This window comes from Misgurnus anguillicaudatus, unplaced genomic scaffold (assembly GCF_027580225.2).
Source record: "Misgurnus anguillicaudatus unplaced genomic scaffold, ASM2758022v2 HiC_scaffold_26, whole genome shotgun sequence".
NCBI classification, from domain to species: domain Eukaryota; kingdom Metazoa; phylum Chordata; class Actinopteri; order Cypriniformes; family Cobitidae; genus Misgurnus; species Misgurnus anguillicaudatus.
Genome location: NW_027395276.1, coordinates 3325368 through 3346081, shown reverse-complemented (window position 1 = coordinate 3346081; position 20714 = coordinate 3325368). Strand labels below are relative to the sequence as shown.

Here is a 20714-nt window from a genome sequence, read left to right as displayed (position 1 = left end):
CTCCTCCCGACTGCGTTTTATCATGTTAATTCATTGGCTCATTGACAATTATTTTACAGCATTAATCCTCACAGCTACATGTGAAGCCGCGACTCCCTATACGGCTCCATCCGAGCACCACGTTCTCTCCCTCCACGGAAAATATGAGGCCGTTTGCCAGGCCGTCTAAAGTCTGAAAGCCCTTTTTTCCTTAAGGAGAGAAGGTCAATGTCATGAACGCTGTGCCAGGCCAGACGTCGCGCTCTGTTTGTCCTGGAGACGCAGCGCTCAGGCTGAAGGAATGCGTTTGATTAAAATGAGTAGGAGAGTAAGACGTTTAACAGTCCATTTTTTCTAACTCGAGCTTCTCACTTTTCTTTCTGTCGGTTTGTGTCTCTCTCTCATTCGGTTCATCTTTCGAACTGTTTGTCTTGCAACAACAACCCAACAATGAAAAAGAATCCACCCTCCTTATTTTTTAATCCCCATTAAACCAAAGCAGTCTCATTAGACATGCTGTTTTGATTCTCTTGTTAATGTGACATCACACTGATAAAGCCCCACCCACAGCCACTGACAGATGGCACAGTGTAGCATTGCTCTAAAAGCGATGTTTGTTGAGGTGTCGTAAGTTTCATTCAAAGGCAGGAACTCAAGGTTTGTGCAGAATTTGAGAGATAAAAATGTAAATGGGGTATTTGCCTAATGCGACCTGGTGTGTTGAATTATTAAAGGCTCTTTTTCGTCTTATTCATCACACAGCAGTGCTCCTAGACGCACAGGTGATAGAGTCTAAATGAGTCAGGGTCAAACTGTGCGTGTGTTGGCTCTTAAGATAAATTGTTAAATGCTCTCTGATTTGTAAGTGGTTTTGGATTAAAGCGTCTGCTATGTGATATTCCTGAAAGAGTATCATAATTTAAACTCTAGAAAAACTCAAAAAGAAAGTTTGCTTTGAGTTTGGCACACAAACATTTAAATAACTTTTACAAACATACCTCCAAAAAACATGACTGGTGTGTATCTTGAGACAAAACAATGGCATTGGTTTATTTGAATGATTTTGAATGTATTTTAAGACGGCTCAAACATGCATTTTAATCTAGGACTTGGCTTTAATACATTTGAAAACAACAAACATCTGTGGTAAGAATAAATGCCATTTTAGTCCTTGTACATTCTGTCCACATTGATTTGTATGATTTGTTTCTGGTACATTAATATGACATATTGGATTCTTAACCAACAGAATGATGTGTTTCGCATGGTTTGTCACAGAGTGGTTAAGGAAATAAAGCAAATTAAAATGCAAGAAACAAGGATGTGATTTTGCTTTACCGCTCATTACATCCATGGATGTTTCCATTCTGTATTATTCCCCTGTACTACTCCATATGTGACCCTAGACCACAAAACCATAACCGTGGGTTCACACCAGCCGCGGTTGAGGCAGTAAATTTATGTCTACCGTGTATAGTTTGCCGCTTGAACATTTTGAGTTGGCTTGCGTGAAATTCTATTCATTGAGACATTCACACGAAAATTCACGTCATGGGAGGGGCTTCTGCGACTCCGCTAGCTTCCTGTAATCACGTCACTACTTGAGCAAGCTCCTGATTGGTTAACGCGGCACGTTTTTTTCTGCCAAAGTTCAAAATTTTCAACTCGCGCATTTGCCGTGGCAACGCTCAATTTGCAGCATTCACGCAAACTAGACGCGCGAATGAGGCGGAATCGCGTGTACCACGCCTCATTCACATAGCGAGACCTCCAGACGCGCATCAATACGTCTTTACATGGACTTAAAGGTGACATAGAATGGTTGAACGGAGTATTTATCCTTGTTCTGTGATGTGACATGTAGACAAAAAAAAAAATTGTTTGGGTCTGTAATGCCTTAGAAGCTTCCTAAAAACCTCTCTCAGATAGCTCTATTAGGGTGGGGGATTTTAAACAAGTGGTTTTGCACCTATTTGGCTCCCCCTACTGGCTTAACTTGCAATCTCATTACTGATTGGCTGACTTTGCTGCCAATCAAAAAATGTAGCCAATTATTTTAAAGTTGAGGGGCAGTTAGATGCCTGTGATGTCATAAGCATCAGTTTTTCAGATTGGGCTGTTTTCTGGCTGACATTTCTAAAAGAGGAATTTCTATGAGACTGAGATGTTTAGCATGTTTTGCACTTTTTGTATGTTTGTGAATGTGGGTAGACTACCATTATTCAACAAAGACAAGGTAAAAATGGTTTTTCATTCTCTGTCCCCTTTAACATTGAAATCACTTGCTCTTGACGCCTCTACCACGGCTGGTTTGAACGCAGCAATAGTCATACGTCACATGGGCATATTTGTAGCAATAGCCAACAGTTCATTGTATGGGTCAAATTATAGATTTTTCTTTTATGCCAAAGGATATTAAAGATCATATTCCATAAAGATATTTTGTAAATGTCCTACCGTAAATATATGAAAAATATGTGTTATGTGTTACTAAGAACTAGGGATGTAACGATTCAATCACGATTCAATCGCGGTCCTCATTAAAAATGTCTGAAATCGATTCTGAATCGCAAGGCTGCGATTCTTTGTTTTATGCACAGCTTGTGCCTGTATTACAGCATTTGGTCAGTAGGAAGTCCTTATCAATCTAAAATCATTATGAGTCGGAGTCGTTTATAACGTGCATTTAAAAAAACAACACTCGTTAAACAAAATCATTCAAAATATTCTTTATTATCATGAAAATACCTGAAACAATTTGAAGAACAGCGTATAAATATTCATGTGTAGACATTTCCTGGAACAGCGTTTGTAATGCTACTTCTTGTGTGGCACAAAGGGAGTTTCTGCACGGGAGCGCCCTCTGGCGTTCGGATGTGCCGGGATTTCACCGTAATTCATTCAAATTCATTCATTGAGAAAACGCGCATTTGAACGATAAAACGTTACACCCCTACTAAGAACTTAGTTTGGACAACTTTAAAGGCGATTTTCTCAATATTTCGATTTCTTTTTTGCACATTCAGATTTCAGATTTTCAAATTGTATCTCGACCAAATATTGTCCCGTCCTAACAAACCATCAATCAAAAGCTTATTTATGGATGTATAAATCTCAATTAAAACATGATCTTCATGAAGGGTTTTGTACGGAAGCCGAGAGAGGCCATGCACTATTATTATTTTTGCTTGCTTGTTTTCTCGTGATCACGACTTTATTTCTTGTTATTTTGAGATAACAAAAGTTGTTTTCTTGTGATCTCGACAAAACAAAAATCGTATTCTTGAGATGTGATTAAAGCTTACGTCTACTCGATAGAACTTGTTGTTTGGTTTGTAAACAGCAAAAGCACATTTTGCTAAACTAGCATGGATGAACAAATGAGATTTTACTTCAGAAATTCGCTCAAGCTGAAACAGATTTGTCAATATTTACAATTTTACAGTGGTGAATTTAGGGACCGTCTTTAAGTTACTCAATAATATACGCGTTTATACTTTTAACAGCATTTAAATGGAATGACTTAAAGTCAACAAACAGTCACAAAACCAACGTGTTTATGTGGTTGTCAGCTATAATGCACACTTTTTAGATTTTTGATATTTATTTAAATAAACTGTTTAATACAAACGTGTACAGTAGTACTTTAGAGATGGTCCCTAAATTAACGAACATGAACGTCCAATTTTTTTTTTTTTTATTGTCTATCAGCTACACATAGCTACACGGGCGAATTAGACCCCAACTCATATGCATTAGCAGTCCACTTCAAAATACACTACATATTATGGACAGGAAATTACATTATGACATTTGGATTATCATGTCAGGATAACGAGAAAATTAAGTCATGATCACGAGAAAACAAGCAAGCAAAAATAATAATAGTGCATGTTCTCTCTCGGCTTCCGTAGTTTTGAGGTCTAGGGGTACATACTGTATGTTTAATGTTAAAAGTATTTATGTAATGTAATTATGTCAAATTAATCTGGGATTTGGCTTAAGCCCTATCCGGGAAACGGTCTTAAAGGGATAGTTCATCCAAAAATGAAAATTCTGTCATGGTTTTTTCATCCTCATATTATAAATCTGTATGATTTTTTTTTTTTTGGATGAATACAAAAGAAGATATTTTGATAAATGATTGTAAGGACACAGTTGACGCTACCCATAGACTTCCATAGTAGGAAAAACAAATACGTACTGCCAACTGTGTGCCTACCATCATTTATCAAAATATCTTCTTCATCATTTATAACAATGCTTAACATTTTTGGCTTAATGGTTTCATAAAGACCCATTAACACCTAAAGAACTATTTTTAGTTCCCCAAATAACTATTCAGTTAAACGGGGCTGTTTAAACCTGGTATTAAGATGCGTTTTGGCCGATCGGATTAAGTGGATGAGTGAGACACATTCATGCCTACACCTTGTATTTTAATCCATCTCTTTTGTCCACTTTTGCTTTCGTTTAAACGCAAGCGGGAAAAAAGGCGGATTTAAATTGACACAAACTAATATTATGCTTGTGTTGTTTGTTAACCTGCTGCATAGAGTTTTGTATGTGTGAGCTTTCTCTTATATTTCAGTTTTTATCAATGAAAGCCTAAAGATTGTGCTGTCAACACTGTTGTGCTCAGTACATCAGATAAGATCTGAGGCGGAGAGTTAGCGGTCTATTTTGGCTGCTGGAACAGATTCGACCACATGTGCGTCTACACCACAAAAGCAATCCGGTCGAAAAGTGGACGAGCTCAAAACGTTTAGCACCCGGTTTACACCTGTATTTAGCGTCGTCCACTTGTGATCCGATCGATAAAAATGCATCTTTATTCCAGGTGTTAACAGCCTCAAGGGTGCTTAGAAGAACCATTTCTTTATTACCTTAAAGAAGCTGTTTTACCACAAATAACCTTTTGTGAAAAAGAATAAAAACAGAGATGTTAAGGTTCTTTATAGAACCATTAAGCCAAAAATGGTTCTTTGGCATTATTTTCCAGTGCACTCTCTCCTTATTCTGGCTTTTTTGTCTCTCTTTTTTGTGTTTTCTCACCAAGTCTCTTTTTATGCCAGTGTGCAGCAGATACATAATATTTCACCCTGATTTTGGTCATTAAGTCCTGGAATGTGTTTTCTTGAACCCTGCTGGGAGATTTCAACAAAGCCGTGTGAACTATTAGCTACCAACACAAACACACCTCAACCTGCGCCTGCCAAAGAATCCGTCACTCGGACAACTTAAGATTTGTAGTCAATAAAAACCGGCGGGCATATGAAGAAGAATTTAATCTTGCGCATTCCTCTGGACCTGTGAATAAAAGAGGTATTTGGTTAGTGGGGTGCATTTTGAAAGTTTGAGTGGTTAGTGCTACAGTACAGTACATTTGAAAACAATCAACATGTGTGGTAGGAATGAATGTCATTTTAGTCCTTGTACATTCTGTTTCTCACACATTTATATGCAAGACATATTTAATTATTTTCCAACCGAATGTCGTGTTTTGCATTGCTTGTCATAGAGTTCAAGAATCAAGGATGTGATTTTGCTTTGCTATTCATTTTATATTCACGAATGTTTCCTTTCTGCATTATTCCCCTATACAACTCCATAAACACTGTGTTTAATGTATTCATGTAAGCAATAAGGAACGAGACGCTGTGATGTATTGTAAAAAACGTCACAGCTAAAGGGTATTGTTAGGCATGACGTGAAGTGGAGTCAATGCAACCCCTTTAGCTTTGATGTAAAACTTTTTACTGTAGTTATGCAGCTGTTTACCTGTAACTTACTGTAGATTTAAAGAGCACCTATCATCCGATTTACAATTTTACATTTCCTTTGGTGTGTATTAGTACAAGCTACATACCCCAAAGTAAACGCTGATGTGAGTTATCATCTCCAATGTAAATCTCTTTTCTTGGACTACAACAAACACACGGATTGTAGGCAACAGTTTACTTCCTGGGATTGGTAAGACTGACATTATCATAACTCCTCCCACTTCGGACTATAAATTAACTGCTGTTACCATTACATTGTGAGTGAATCTTTCAAACATGGTAAGGAGCATCACATTTCCGGCTGACGTCAGAGGTATTCAGGCCAATCACAACGTACTGATTAGCTGGCCAATCAGGGCCTCAGCGCTTTTTATATCAATAAGTTTTGTACAAAATCTGTGCGTTTCAGGAAGATAGTAAAATCTTTATCTTCAAAAATGTACGGTATGTGAAAAATAACACATTGTATTATACCAAATACACAAAATAACATTGTTTTTTAGCAATGAAATAGGTGCTCTTTAAATGTATGTTATTTAATAGCAACAGTTTGTTAAAAGATAAATGAACATTAAACATTAACAAGTTTTAATCTTGACAGAATAAAGCTAAAATAACAGCCTCATGCAAAGCATTCTGGGAACCAGAAATCCTCATCAACATTTTTCATTTTTTTTCCTTCAGATTTTGGTTCCCAGAATCATTAAAAGCCTTCCTTCCGTTGAATAAAATAGTCCCTGAGGAACAAAATGTTTCGTATATGTTTCCATTGTTTAGGGTGCTGCGCGGTGATACACAGAACTGAGTTCAGCGGGTCATAGCTGTGTATTGGCGTAAATAAACCACAGCTATTGACCAGTCGGAATCAAGGACAGAAACTAACCGTTTTATAAATCTATACAGTACATTTCATTTCTAAACATTTCAGTGGCGTGTTCAGTGCCGCTGCTAGCCATTTTGGTGCCCTAAGCATAATTCCTTTATAATGCCCCCCAACCCTGAGAAAAAAAAACGTTTGTTTTTGCCAGTTTAATTTTTATTACCAAACATATAACTTCATTGCAGAGAGCAAAATCTTCACAGCTTTAGCCAACACACACTACACATTTGAAAGTGAAAACTTTTATAGAATAGCAAAATAGAAAAAAATTACCAAACTTAAATTATCAAAATAATCCAGACATGTTTTTCACAAGTACAATGTCACTTTAACCCTTGTGTGGTGTTCGGGTCTGTGGGACCCGTTTTTAATGTTTACCAAAAGTAAAATTATGCAATTAATTGTTGTTTCAACCTCAGATTCATTGGCCTTGGCTCATTTTCTATAAAGAACATAAAAATAATCAACTTTATAATGATTGTACACCGTACAACCCCCTACACATTTATATTACATATGTGGTGTTCGGGTCCACTGGACCCGGGGTAATAAGAGAGTGAAAATTGAATGTGCTATGTAACTTTACTCTGTTTTTCTCCAATCTGGGACTCCTGTGAGTGCATGAGTGTGTTTGTATATATGTCTGTACATATGTGATGGATGCATGTCAGAGTTTTGTCCTTCTGCACTTGCTGTAACAGCGCAAGGATACATCATGTTATATATCAAGCATGAACACTTATCTGCCCCCACTGTCCCAAACACTTTACCTTTTGTCTTACAGGAACAATTCTACATTTTACCATTATATCCCTTACAAAAAATAACCATGGTTGTATTATAGTAAAAGTGTAGTAATCATGGTAAATTGGTGTATTGATTACCATTTGTAAAACCATGAGTTTACCACAAAACCTATGGTGTGTGTGTGTGTGTGTGTGTGTGTGTGTGTGTGTGTGTGTGTGTGTGGATGATGTGTTGTGATACCGCATCTTTTCAGATGGGGCTTGTGCTGTGTAGACGGACACAAATGTGTACAATTTCAAACTAAGTTCAAAGAATTAAACATAAAAGTGATGAAAAACTTATTTGAGATGAAAAAGTGATGAAAATACTTATTTTAGATAAGCATCTGGAGGAGAATAGAATTTTCTTCTCTTATTTCATATTATCACAAAAACGAATAGCACTTTAATCTATAACTAGTCCTCTAGCAGTGGTAAATGACAAATATTAACTATAAATTATGTCTATATTACTTGCAATAAGGCTAAAGTAATCATCTGTAAACAGTTATACATAAATTTGTATGACTGCATTGGTTTAAAGATACAAATAATACAGTGGGTCCACTAGACCCACAAACATTGTCTAAGTAACAGAAATATGAACACCACACGAGGGTTAAATAATTGACATTAAATAAACATCAATAAACATCAATATTTCATATCAAGATTCAGAGAACTAATTGTCACAGTAATGTTTGCTTCATATCATAAATAATGACGTTTTATATTTATATATAGAGTCATGATTTGTTAGCCTACCATGTGCACTGACTGCTAACGTTAACTTTGACTGAGAAAGTTTTAACCACCGTCACGTCAAAATAAACCACAAAATAAACTACTGCTCAATATCTAAAGAAACGTAGTAAAAGTAACAGCTGCGTCAGTTATTTGTAAAATGCATAGGTAATGTTTTACAGTAAAATCTCAATTTAGCTTGCAATGAAGTTATAAATTATAACAACATAGTTTGCTAACATTAAAGTCAGCACCGCAAGTTCGAGGTGCATTACGATTAGCAGCAGCTGCAGCCCATGCGCATATTAGGAATGATTAAACATGATGGACTTACCTGCAAGTGATGCACGGGCATCATCCCGCAGTTTCTTTTTTTCCGATCCTGACTCCTGCTGTCTTTTCGGGCCATTTCCAAAAGTTGCCTACTGACTGGCCGTTTCTCAACCCGAAGGTCGCATATGCAGGCTGCATACGTCATCAAGCCTGGTTTATTTCAGTTAACTGAACATAACCCCTTACGAAAATTAACCATGGTTTTATTGTGGTAAAAGTGTAGTAACCATGGTTTTTTGGTCAATTGATTACTATGAGCAAAACCATGGTTTTACTACACTAACCATGGTTTAACTATGGTTTTTGAAAACCATGGTTGTCAAAACCATGGTTATTTTGTGGTAACCATGGTTTTACTACAGTAACCATGGTTTTTTGGTCATAACTGTAGTAAAACCATGGTTAATTTTCGTAAGGGACATTAGCAGGTCATAAGCATATCACAAAAATATATGATTAACTAAGAATAATAGTCAACTTTATAATCGTTAACATTACGAAATAAGAACGTTTTGATGACGTATGTAGAAATGCGACCTCTGGAGGCTGCAGCCTTCGGATTGAGAAACGGCCTCTGTCAAACCTCGTCAGGCGCCCGCGCGGTCAACCGGCACGGACCATCAAAGGCTGGGGGGCATACTTTCTAGACTAGAGCAATTAAATTATCTCGTTCCCCCTTTTTGTAACATATACATGGATAAAAAGTGCGTAATAATATTTCTATAGGCTAATGAAATAATATCAGCATTATAATTTTTTTTGATAAGACTATTTTTGGTGCCCCCTCAGCACGTGATGCCCTACGCACAGCGCGTGATGCGCGTTATGGGAGCGGCGGGGCTGGGCGTGTTCATCTTTTTGTAAAATTAGTTTTTTATATTTACCCAAAGGCTGTCCATTCTCTTTTGGAGACCATCTTGAATAGATGTCTAGACTGGCTGTGATAAAAGTCTGATCATTTTTGTTGAATTTTACAGTGCATGTACAGTACAGTGGTGTTCTGTGTGTGTGTGTTCAGTGTGTGCGTGTGCAGTGATGGGCAGTAACGCGTTAGAAGTAACGCGTTACTGTAATCCGATTACTTTTTTCAAGTAACGAGTAAAGTAAGGGATTACAATTGCAAAACCAGTAATTAGATTACTGTTACTTCCCCGTTAGCAGGCTGCGTTACTGCGTTATTTTTTAATCTTGATTTTGTTTCGTGAGAATCTCTCGTGTCGTGACGCGAGTGGAGTGACAATGACGTATGAGCGCCGCGCCGTGTATTGTTGAACGTGAGAAGACAACATGGAGCGCGGAAGAGAACAAGACTATGCAGCGTTGCCGTTTAATGCTTGGAAGTACCGACATTACTTTGAGTTTAACCCAGTTAACGGTGACAAAAACATCAGCGTCCGCTGTACACTCTGCGTGGGAACTACTAAAACTTTTATCTACAGCGAAAGATTCCACCTCAAATCTAAGCAAACAATGTGAAACTTACTGTAAAAATCCCTGAACCCCAAGCTGACATGACCGCTGCGGCTCCATCTTATACACGTTCACGCGAAATCTGATGTAAACAACAGACTGTATTTCATGGATTATGCGCATTTGTGGACAAGCTGACGTGACCGCTGCGGCTCCATCTTATACACGTTCACGCGAAATCTGATGTAAACAACAGACTGTATTTCATGGATTATGCGCATTTGTGGACAAGCTGACGTGACCGCTGCGGCTCCATCTTATACACGTTCACGCGAAATCTGATGTAAACAACAGACTACTATATTTCATGGATTATACGCATTTGTGGACAAAAATTGTCATTTGATGAATTTTATTAGACTGATTTCATGGGTAATTCACACATCTGAAACAGAACGGATTTGACTCGCGATCGTTATAAGGTAAGAAGTCCCGTTTATATTTTGCATGTTGTCATCTGGACTTCTGTAACAAAATAACTTATTTCATTTTTGATGCTAGAGCATGTATCTCAAAACAGAGACCATACACTAATGCTAAACCTGTAGACCTTTTAAACGATGTATAGTAATGTTGATATTAATATTATTAATGTTAGCAGGCTTAAAAAACGAATTAGTGCGCGTCGAGAGGTTAAAACAGAGAATGTTTCATTTGATTCAATTTTAGATGATGGAATATGCAGAAAGAATAGAATTAGGCTGAAAGGTCTTGGCCCGGTTGCATAAAGCACCTTAAGTTTTTCCCTTAAGTATGAAAGTATGAAACTTAAGGGGTAAATTCCCCTTACCTACAGTAAGATAATAATTTAAAGGTGTTGCATACAGTATAATCCCTGAAATGGTTCTCTTAGGTAAGGGTAATCGTTAAATGTTTCACGACAGCGACCCAGGTTTATAAAATACTATTGTTGCCATGGAGATGCAACAGAAAAAGCTTAAGGTTAAATGAAACATAAGGGTGAATTCAAGGGAAAATTACACTTAAGGTGGTTTATGCAACCGGGCCCTGTTGCTTTATACTGTGTAGCATATTCAGGTCGTGCATCATGTTTTTGAAAAGTAATTAGTAAAGTAACTAGTAAAGTAACTAATTACTTTTGAAAATAAGTAATCAGTAAAGTAACGGGATTACTTTCTTAGGGAAGTAATCAGTAATCAGTAACTAATTACTTTTTCCAAGTAACTTGACCAACACTGTGCGTGTGTATATGTGTGTGTGTGTGTGTGTGTGTGTGTGTGTGTGTCAGTAAGAGGAAAGAATATGTCATGTTTCTTGTGACCCACTTTGCACCGTTCTGTGCTGTACTGGCCAAGTTTTAAACCTTTGGCACTTATAGCCTAACCCTAATAGGTCCTGTGAGGGTTGGTTGTTTTTTAGATCTGTTGAAATAAACTTTGTAAATATTTAGCATGTTGTAATGAAGTAAGTGCATTTCCGGTAATTCGGTGTCAGTACAATGTCTCTTTTTAGGGCATGAAATATAAACACTAACAGATAGTTGCTATGTAACAAATATAACTATTAGCTGTGTGCGCCGTGTGGCTAATACTTTATCATAAACTGCTGACCAATCAGAATGATTTAAGGGACGCATTTCGACGTATTGACTAGCTATAAATATGGCCAGTGTGTGCTTAAGTAAATTATTATTAAGTGACAATTTTTGTATTGTAGGTGGATTGGGGAGGACCACTGTATTGTAATGTTTCTGTTTTAACTTTTGCATCAATGATGCATGACCAATCTGCATTTATTTACTAAAGTTCCTGTAAACCGGAAGTTGCGATTAACATATTTTAAAAGTAAACGGAATATTAAACGAGGAAAATAGCGGTTTGTGTTTTTTCCACTCTGAATTGTTTGGATATAGAAAAGCAGGTGTGTTATCCAGAAATATAATTCACCGCAGACTGACAGATGGAAGGGGCGGGGTTAACAGATGATCCCAACCAAGCTGTTTACCTGACGTCATCAGAGAAGGATCTCTGCAAGAGGGCAGAACAACATCTTCAGATTTTGATTTAAGTTTATTTTTTAGAGGGGGCGGGGTTAATGACAGTTAGAGGGGGTGGGGTTAACAGATGCTCCGCCCAAACTGTCTAGCTGACATCATCAGAAAGGGATCGCCACAGGATAGCAGAACAACATTTTCAGATTTTAATTAAAGTTTATTTTTTAGAGGGGGCAGGGTTAATGACAGTTAGAGGGGGTGGGGTTAACAGATGCTCCGCCCAAGCTGTCCAGCTGACGTCATCAGAGAAGGATCGCCACAAGAGGGCAGAACAACATTTTCAGATTTTAATTCAAATTTATTTTGTTAGAAGGGGCGGGGTTAATGACAGTTGGAGGGGGCGGGGTTAACAAATGGTCTGCCCAAGCTGTCTATCTGACGTTATCAGAGAAGGATCGCCACAGGAGGGCAGAACAACATTTTCAGATTTTGATTCAAGTTTATGAGGGCACATGAATAAAAAATGCAATATTTTAGTAAAAAATAAAAAAGTCTTAATTTCATGGGGACTTTAAATTACATTTATGCATTTGGCAGATGTTTTAATAAACGCCTGTAAGCAATATAAACTAAAGTAAGACTGACTTTAATAAGTTTATAGCTTGTTCTTTTGGATTTTTTAATATTTATTGTGTTTTTCCAAAAACAAACGATCAGATCCTGGTTTGCATTTTGTTATATTAAGTTACAATAAAGCCGGGGTGAGCATGTGTTTGTGTGAGTTATATTTGTACCAGGCTGCGTGACTGGTTATTATGTCTATTGATAGTGTGGTAGAGTATGTTATAATGCAAAGATCTCTGCGTACCTGCGTTCTGCGTGTCTGCTAATAAATTAGGTGACAGAAATAGGTGTGAGATCAGGATACAGAAAAGCATCTTTACACATGACTGAGAGTTTCACATAGAGACACAATGACATTTTGCCAGCAATTGACATGCTCAACTAATGCGTATGCATTCAGTTCAGGCATTTTAAATAGAAATGATTTGGGTTCACACGAGACGGGATATATTACACACTGACTATCTTTGTTGCAGTTGCAACATGATCAGACATCTAATATCGCAAGAGTCATGTAGTATTAAATTATCTCCAGAAAAAAACTGAAACGGTCTAAAAATAAGGAAATCAGCACTTCCATATCAGGCCAAGCGACAAATGCAAATGCACACACGGACACTCCAAACAATGTTGAAACGCTGTCTGCAGTCGCATGCTGCAAGTGCCAACGTAGGATACAGGTCAGCCGTGTTTGCATCAATCTGCATGTGTCTGTTTTTAAAAGGCGTTCTTGTGCGTCGTCAGGACAGAGTTAGCAACCCCAGCAGTGTGGGATCAGCCATGTGTATGATGCCGTTGTCATTTCTGTCAATGGATATCAGCTACAGTGTATATTTATCTGTCTGTCCCGGCTAACCTCCTATATTTATCTATAGCATCATGTCTCTGTAGAGCTGACTTATAAGCCTCGGGCATGAGGTGAAAAGTCACGGTAAGTTTGTGAAATCGGACGTCTTCTGATTGTGCTGACTCAAAGGTTGAAAGGCCATCTAAGTTCAACCTTTACATTGACATTTATTTCCCCGCCGGGCACTTTTGTGCCAAGCGACTTCTAAAGGACTGCATATAGGAGTGTGTTGTGACATTTACCCCTCCACAGGTAGAGGTAGATTAAAATCAAATGCTTTGTCTTATAATGCTGAAAGTCCATTACTGAACTAAATGGGAAATCTGGAGTGAAATGATATGACAGTGGATTTGAATACTTGTACATTATGCTAGAAATCTAAAGGAAAACGCCTGGCAGATGCCGACTGTAGGCGCTTGTCAGCTTTTTTCAGCAGAGCGCTTTGGTTGCAATAATACTTTAATAATACTTTTTTTTGTTAAACAATGGGATTCATGGAGTCTGATTCCTCCATCACTGTGATTGGATGGCTGAGTGAGAAGTGACATTGACGAGCTGAGTGTTTCACCCAAATTTAAACTTTTATGAAAGAGCACCTAACACATAATGTGTGTTAGCAGTTTGGGAAAACAACCACCCTACGATAAAAAAAATTCACCCGCTCCTTGTTTTTTAATCCTCATTAAACCAAAGCAGGCTCATTAGACATGCTGTTTTAATTTTCTTATCAATGTGAGGTCACATTGATAAAGCCCCGCCCACTTACTGCCCTGCATTACCATAGTTTCCACCCTCAGCAAGTTGTACGCTGTCCACTACATACTATTGTCACACAAATGAACTGCTACCGTTATATGAGTGTTGTTTTGCTGTTTGTATTAAAGTATCTGCCAAATGCATAAATGTAAGTTTACATTTTGTACATGTTTAAATGAAAGACCAAAAAAAAATCTCAGTAGGATTATAGACTTTTAGTCAAATAAGATGTACATTAGTGTATGTGTGTATGGTTTAAAATATCTTGTGCTATGCTAAACTAGTTAATCCGAAGCAGTTCTGGCCCGGTCCCAGCGCTGAATGTGTTCAGAGCTTGATTTAGAAATGTCACATTCCCCGTCTTCACAGATCTGACCACACACATGTGCTTTAACCTTCTGGTTATCTTTCAGTATCATGCTAAATACTTACAGAGGACCATGGTATACTCTTTAATACTATCACTGATGTTTACAATTACCATCATCTATATGCTTTGTGACGTGAAATGCTACATATATTTATTACACGGCTCTCTGGAATGCTTAATTCTGATTGGTCAGTTGACACATTTGCAGGTTCGTTCTTTTCAAATAATAACCGCTCCAAAGTAATAACGCATAGCCGGTACTACTTGTACGATTAAAATCGCTCCGCGCCAATAAAGATCAATAAAGATTACTGTTTGGCGCCATCTTGTGACAAACACTGGACAACCACAATTAAGAATGGATAATTTTGACATAAATTTTAACATGTACAGAAAAAAACAAAACATTTGAACAGTGGATAGAAGAACGAACAACGACAAGACACAGAGAGCTTACTGAGACTGATCTTGACAAAATAGAGCATGACAGCTACGAAGCCAACACACAAAAAAAATACAGAATGGGCATTTAAACTTCTCAAAGACTGGCTAAAAGAGAAAAAAATGGAGACAGACAAGTATGAAGCAGAGGATCTTAATAAGGTATTACGATCATTTTATGCATCTGTGCAAAGTTTCGCGGAAGGATAAAAACTAGGGCTGTCAAAATTAATGCGTTAATAACGCGTTAACGCAAATTCATTTTAATGCAACTAATTTCATTAACGCCGATTAACGCAACGCGTAATTTCTGTTTGACCCTTGGTCCAGCCCAAAGTTGAATGAACAGAGACGCAGACAAATGGGATCATGTCTAAATGATTCAAAGGTTTTCATAGAAATAAGAACATTAACCAAATCGTCTGGCAAATCCAATGCTCTAAATGCTCGTTGGACATCTGAAATGATCTATATTTATACGTCTGAGGTGTAACGTTCCCGTCCTCCTAATGCTTAATCTAATGCAAAGATGCGTCTCAATTCATTTTGGTTTCGCTTTTATGCATGACTTAGAAAATAGACTGCAGGACTTGCTTGATGTTAAAATAGTCATTAAGAGAGATAAAGTTCGGTACCTGATTAATGTTAAAGAGTTATTAAGAGCGACAAGACTCAAAAGCGATCTCCTCACGCTGACTGACTGACATCTGAAGCGCGTGCACACAGACGCGCGAGTGCGCGACCCGGATATATAGACATCTACACAAAATTTAAGTTTTACAAATATCTGCTTTGATAAGAATTCACGCAGGTAGGATCTATAATCTGTTATGTATTAAGTAATTGTTTGGTTAACTGTTGGGTAAAAATATCTGATGTGTAACATTATATTAGATCACTTAGATTTTAAGCAGTCTGTCACAATGTCAACCAAACAAAAGAAAAAAAAGTTTAACATATATTGATTATGTTTTTGCTTTGTGTGTGCTAAATCTTATAGTTTTATCAGTGATTTTAAGGTATTGATGGGTAATTTAATGTATGGATGTGGTCATTTTTCTGGTAATTTAACTTTGCTGACTCTTTCAACTTCAAACAGGTGTAGTTCTGTCATATTTTGTTATATTCCACCAAATCATGCATTGTTCTATGTTTTAATAGAGAATGTCAAAATATGAACAAATATTTTTTTGAAAATTTGCTAATTTCGACTAAATTTGACAGCACATGTCACAAATGATGCAGCATCAAATAAAAATGTAGAAAGAAAATTCTTCTTAAAGGAAAATGCATATACAAAGCAATGGCTTGATGGTTCTGTTAAAAATGTTAACAGGCCGTTGTTAACATTTGCATAAAGCATCTATATATTTATATATGATCAGAGTATTAAAAACCTGAAAAGTGTTAAATTAGGGTAAATTTAGAACGGATAAAAATGTGCGATTAATTTGCGATTAATCGCGAGTTAACTCATGAAATCATGAGATTAATCTAGATTATTTTTTTTAATCTATTGATAGCCCTAATAAAAACGTTAATTTAAAACAAATATGCCAATAAAATGTTCCAAATTCATATTCATGTCAGTTTTTTTTTCTTATGTGACAAGTAGCCGTGTAATAAGCGGGATAATGTAGAGGCAGCCGGTAGTTATTGGGAAATAAGCCCCTTCAGTGTGATACAAGACCCTCCGCTTCGGGTCCTGATCACACTGTCGGGGCTTATTTCTCGATAACTACCGGCTGCCTCTACATTATCCCTTACATATACACATACAGTACAATGCTTAACAAATGTATTAGTACAGCACCCAATGTCACAGCTGTGTTAAACCACAGTAATGATGATTACCAAAATTGATTTTTTTTTTGTGCTGGTTAATCCAACGGTATGTCTTTAATTCAATTCAATTTTATTTATATAGCACTTTTCGCAATTGTTTAATTGTTTCAAAGCAGCTTTACATTAATAGATGCAGGAAAAAACACAGAATAAAAGATAAACAGCAGAATACAGCGGTTAAGATTAACCATACTAGCGTGCGTAGTAAAAATGTAACCTATGTAAGAGGATGCTAAGTGAAGCCAATGTCAGCAGACTTTAGTCGCAGTAGTATTTCTAATGCTATAATTGTTGTTATCCACATATTTACTGCAAGAAAGACAAAAATACGAAAGCACTTTATTATTATTATTCAGATGCCCGATTTCAGTAATTGTTCAGTAAAAGTCCTTAATAGAAAATCTATTTAGTGGTTGGAATGTTATGCTTGAGAAGCTGAATGTGTCGACTTACATTTGGGTATAAAAATGCTTATTCAGTTTAACTCCTAAGGATGACCTTTGAAACAAATTTATGTTTGCCAGTACCTTAATGTAGTGTTATTTACTGGCAGCAGTTTGTTCAACGTTAAATAAACATAAACATGAACAAATCTTTATCTTTACAGAATAAATCTCATGCATAGCATTTTGGGAACCAAAATCTGACGGGAAAAAGGTTGATGAGGATTTCTGGTTCCCAGAATGCTTTACATAGGGCTGTTGTTTTATAGTTTTATTTTTACAGTGTACACATACATCAGATAAAAACAAGGATACTATTTCTGACCCTGGACCGCAAAACCAGTCATAGCATGGGTATATTTGCGGCAATAGCCAACAATTCATTGTATGGGTCAAAATGATTGCTTTTTATGCCAAAAATCATTAGGATATTAAGTGAAGATAATGTTGCATGAAGATATTTTGTACATTTCCTACCATAAATATATCAAAAAATTATTTATTATTAGCATTAACAAATATTGTCCTATCCTAACAAACGATAAATCAATAAAAAGGTTATTTATTCAGCATTCAGATGTGTCAAATACTGACCATTATAACTGGTTTTGTGGTGCAGCGTCACATTTAATCACATTGCAAGTGTCTATGAATTTTATCCATCTACAAAAACCTTTTCACAATGTTTTCTCACAAAAAGATTTGTGATCTTGTCAGAGGTTCAAATATGCTAAATATATAAAAACATACATAATTTAACTACATTTTCATGTGTAACTGTTAAAAAAATATTTTTAATAGTGCTCAGGTTTCCTACATATGGTTTCTAAAAACCAGGTGTTTTTTACTTTTGTGTCAGCCGAACCCACTTGACCTAAAAGTTTTTACTTGAAGTACCCCTTGAGATTTTAAGTGAATATTTCAATAATTTAATAACACATTTGCATGAATTCATTTTTTTTATTTAATCTGTTTTAAAGTTTTTATCAGTATTATTTTATATATTGTTTTTATTACTTTTTATATGATTTTCATCTGATAATTTTCATTTATTGGTACATAAAACCCATCTGTCTATTTTGCATGAGTTCTCAATTTTCTGATGTAGTGTTGTATAACCGTCACTTGACATTAGGAAACAAAATAAATTAATTATATATATATTTTTCTTAGTGCGTTATTCAGATTGTTTTGATTTTAAAAATATTTATGTAAAATGTATTAAATATAATATGTTATTATATTATAATATTTTATATATATAATTATTTATTATAATTAAACATCAACTCACAAACCCCCTGCAATTCCCCTCATGAACCACCAGGAGTTTGCAAACCGTAATTTTGGCAAGCCTTAAACTCTACTAAAGTAGTTTGGGAATTACACTTGCTCATTGACAAACCTATTTGGACCGAGAAGTACAATCAATAAAGCTGACCTGTGATTTATTTTTAACAGCAAACTCTCATTTGTTTGTTCCAGCAGCTCATTGCTGTCAGCCCTGATTATTCACAGTTAGTGGATTGATTGAATCTTTAGTTGTTTAATTAGATACATCAATACACACATCTGAGTTTAATGTTGTTGGGTTGTGTTTTTCTCTATAGGAGATTCAGGAGGTGATGCCCCGTGTGGGACAGGGGCCGTCCTGGGATGAGACCGGCAGTACTACGGAGACCAGTGGAGACTGTGATGATGAGGATGGTTGTGAGAGCTCTGGAAATACAGCGTCCACGCCCAGTGAGTACACACCCATAAAGTCCAATTTATAGTCGTGCGTAAGGAACCTTTAGTTTAGGGTTTCTCGTGAAGCTTGAGGTCTCTTAGCTTTGTTTATTAATGTTAGCAGATTTTAGGGCTTGCCTTTGTTATGTCTGGCAAACGTTCATCACAGTGACCACTTGAGGGGTTCAGAGAGATTGTGTGTCATCCACAGGTGCTGCAGTGCTTTATCTCATTTCATCATCGACATTTTTCTGCTCTTTTGTAATGCGTAACCCAACTTTTTACAGTGGACCTGACTTGTGTAGTATTATTCAATTACTCTGAAACCTGATCTTAACTTGTCTGCGAAATCACCCCGCTGGGCCGTCTGGCAGCCATTTTGTTTCCCGCACCCATTTACCTTTATCTGCGGTTACAGCTTCAGGGTGCTACACATCAAGAGGGCGGGATACAGGAGGACACTTTATCACCGACTAGAAAAACAAAAGACAAGGTCAATGAGAGCAAAAGTGAGAAAAGGAGATTTAAAGAATGATGTCCATCCATCAAGCAACACATATAGTTTATAGCAGTGATTATATTTGTATTCGGTCTACCTTGGACATCTAAAATCAGCATTAAATGTAAAATGTGAAATAAGTTTGCTGTTAAAATGCGTTCTCTTAATATTCAAAGCCACCGATGAGCCGTTTATTGTATGCTGACCATAAAGAAACACTTCTTCGCCTGGGATTTGACAATGGGGCAGGAGTGTGTGTTTGTCTGACCTGTGGCAAGAGTCTATGAGCAACTTGTTTGAACAAGTGATTATTTTTACAACACCGGCGGGTGCTACAAAACTTTATGGGCTTTATACCTTTCACCATGTAGCATTAGTTTTGTCAAAAGTTCTTTGATCATTAAAAATTATTGAGTTTGAATTACCTGCCGTACTTTTACAGTAATATACAGTGGGAAAGATTCAGTAACTAGTATCTTCCTCATCTCATCACATTAAACTGAGCCTCAGATTGATTTGAGCAGATTGTTGTGTGAATCTGTCAGAATGTAACACAGGCTTTGCAAAGACTCTGTTGTTAAATGATAGCTCAGAGGAAAGCTTATTACTTTAAAGGCAGAGTAGGCAGGTTTAAGCCTAAAAACGTCTAAAACACTTTTTTTTCCAAATTTGTTTAAAAAACCCTATAACTGTCACTGTCCCACAGGTGGGACGTTTGGCATTACATATTTAAAACAATAATTACATAGTCTAAACCTACACCAATCTTGACAAACTATATACCGTTGGAAAGCTCTAAGAATGTAGTTTTAATATATCAACACCATTTTGAAAAAAAGTATGTAGTAAGAGTCATTTTCTAAAATGTCGCAGACCAACAGGTGGGCCCAAAATGTTATTACATATTTATTTGTAAATATCCCATTAACCTGAAATAACCTCGACAAACTATATATTGTTGGAAAGCTGAGGGAATGTAGTTTTCATATTTCAAGGCCATTTGATGATAGAATTTGTATAGGGACAGTTATTTTGTTAAATGTCACTCACCCCATAGAAATACATATAAATGATTATATATTTATAACACTAATAACCTATAAACTTGAAATAATCTTGACAAACTATATTGTTGGAAAAATCTAGGAATGTAGTTTTCATATTTCAAGGCCATTTGATGATGGAAATTTAGTAGGGACAGTCATTTTGTTATTTGTCACTGACCCTGTAGGA

The 20714-nt window shown here is 36.6% G+C and overlaps 1 protein-coding gene across 3 annotated transcripts in view; it reads left to right on the top strand.

Annotated features, from left to right (window-relative positions):
- Window positions 1–20714, top strand: part of LOC129443188 (glypican-5) — a 197764-nt gene that overhangs the window by 129132 nt on the left and 47918 nt on the right. For all 3 annotated transcript variants that reach the window (XM_055203638.2, XM_055203636.2, XM_055203635.2), the window contains one exon: window positions 18865–18997. In XM_055203638.2, coding sequence (XP_055059613.2) covers window positions 18865–18997 — 133 coding nt within the window. The remainder of the gene's footprint in view (window positions 1–18864; window positions 18998–20714) is intronic.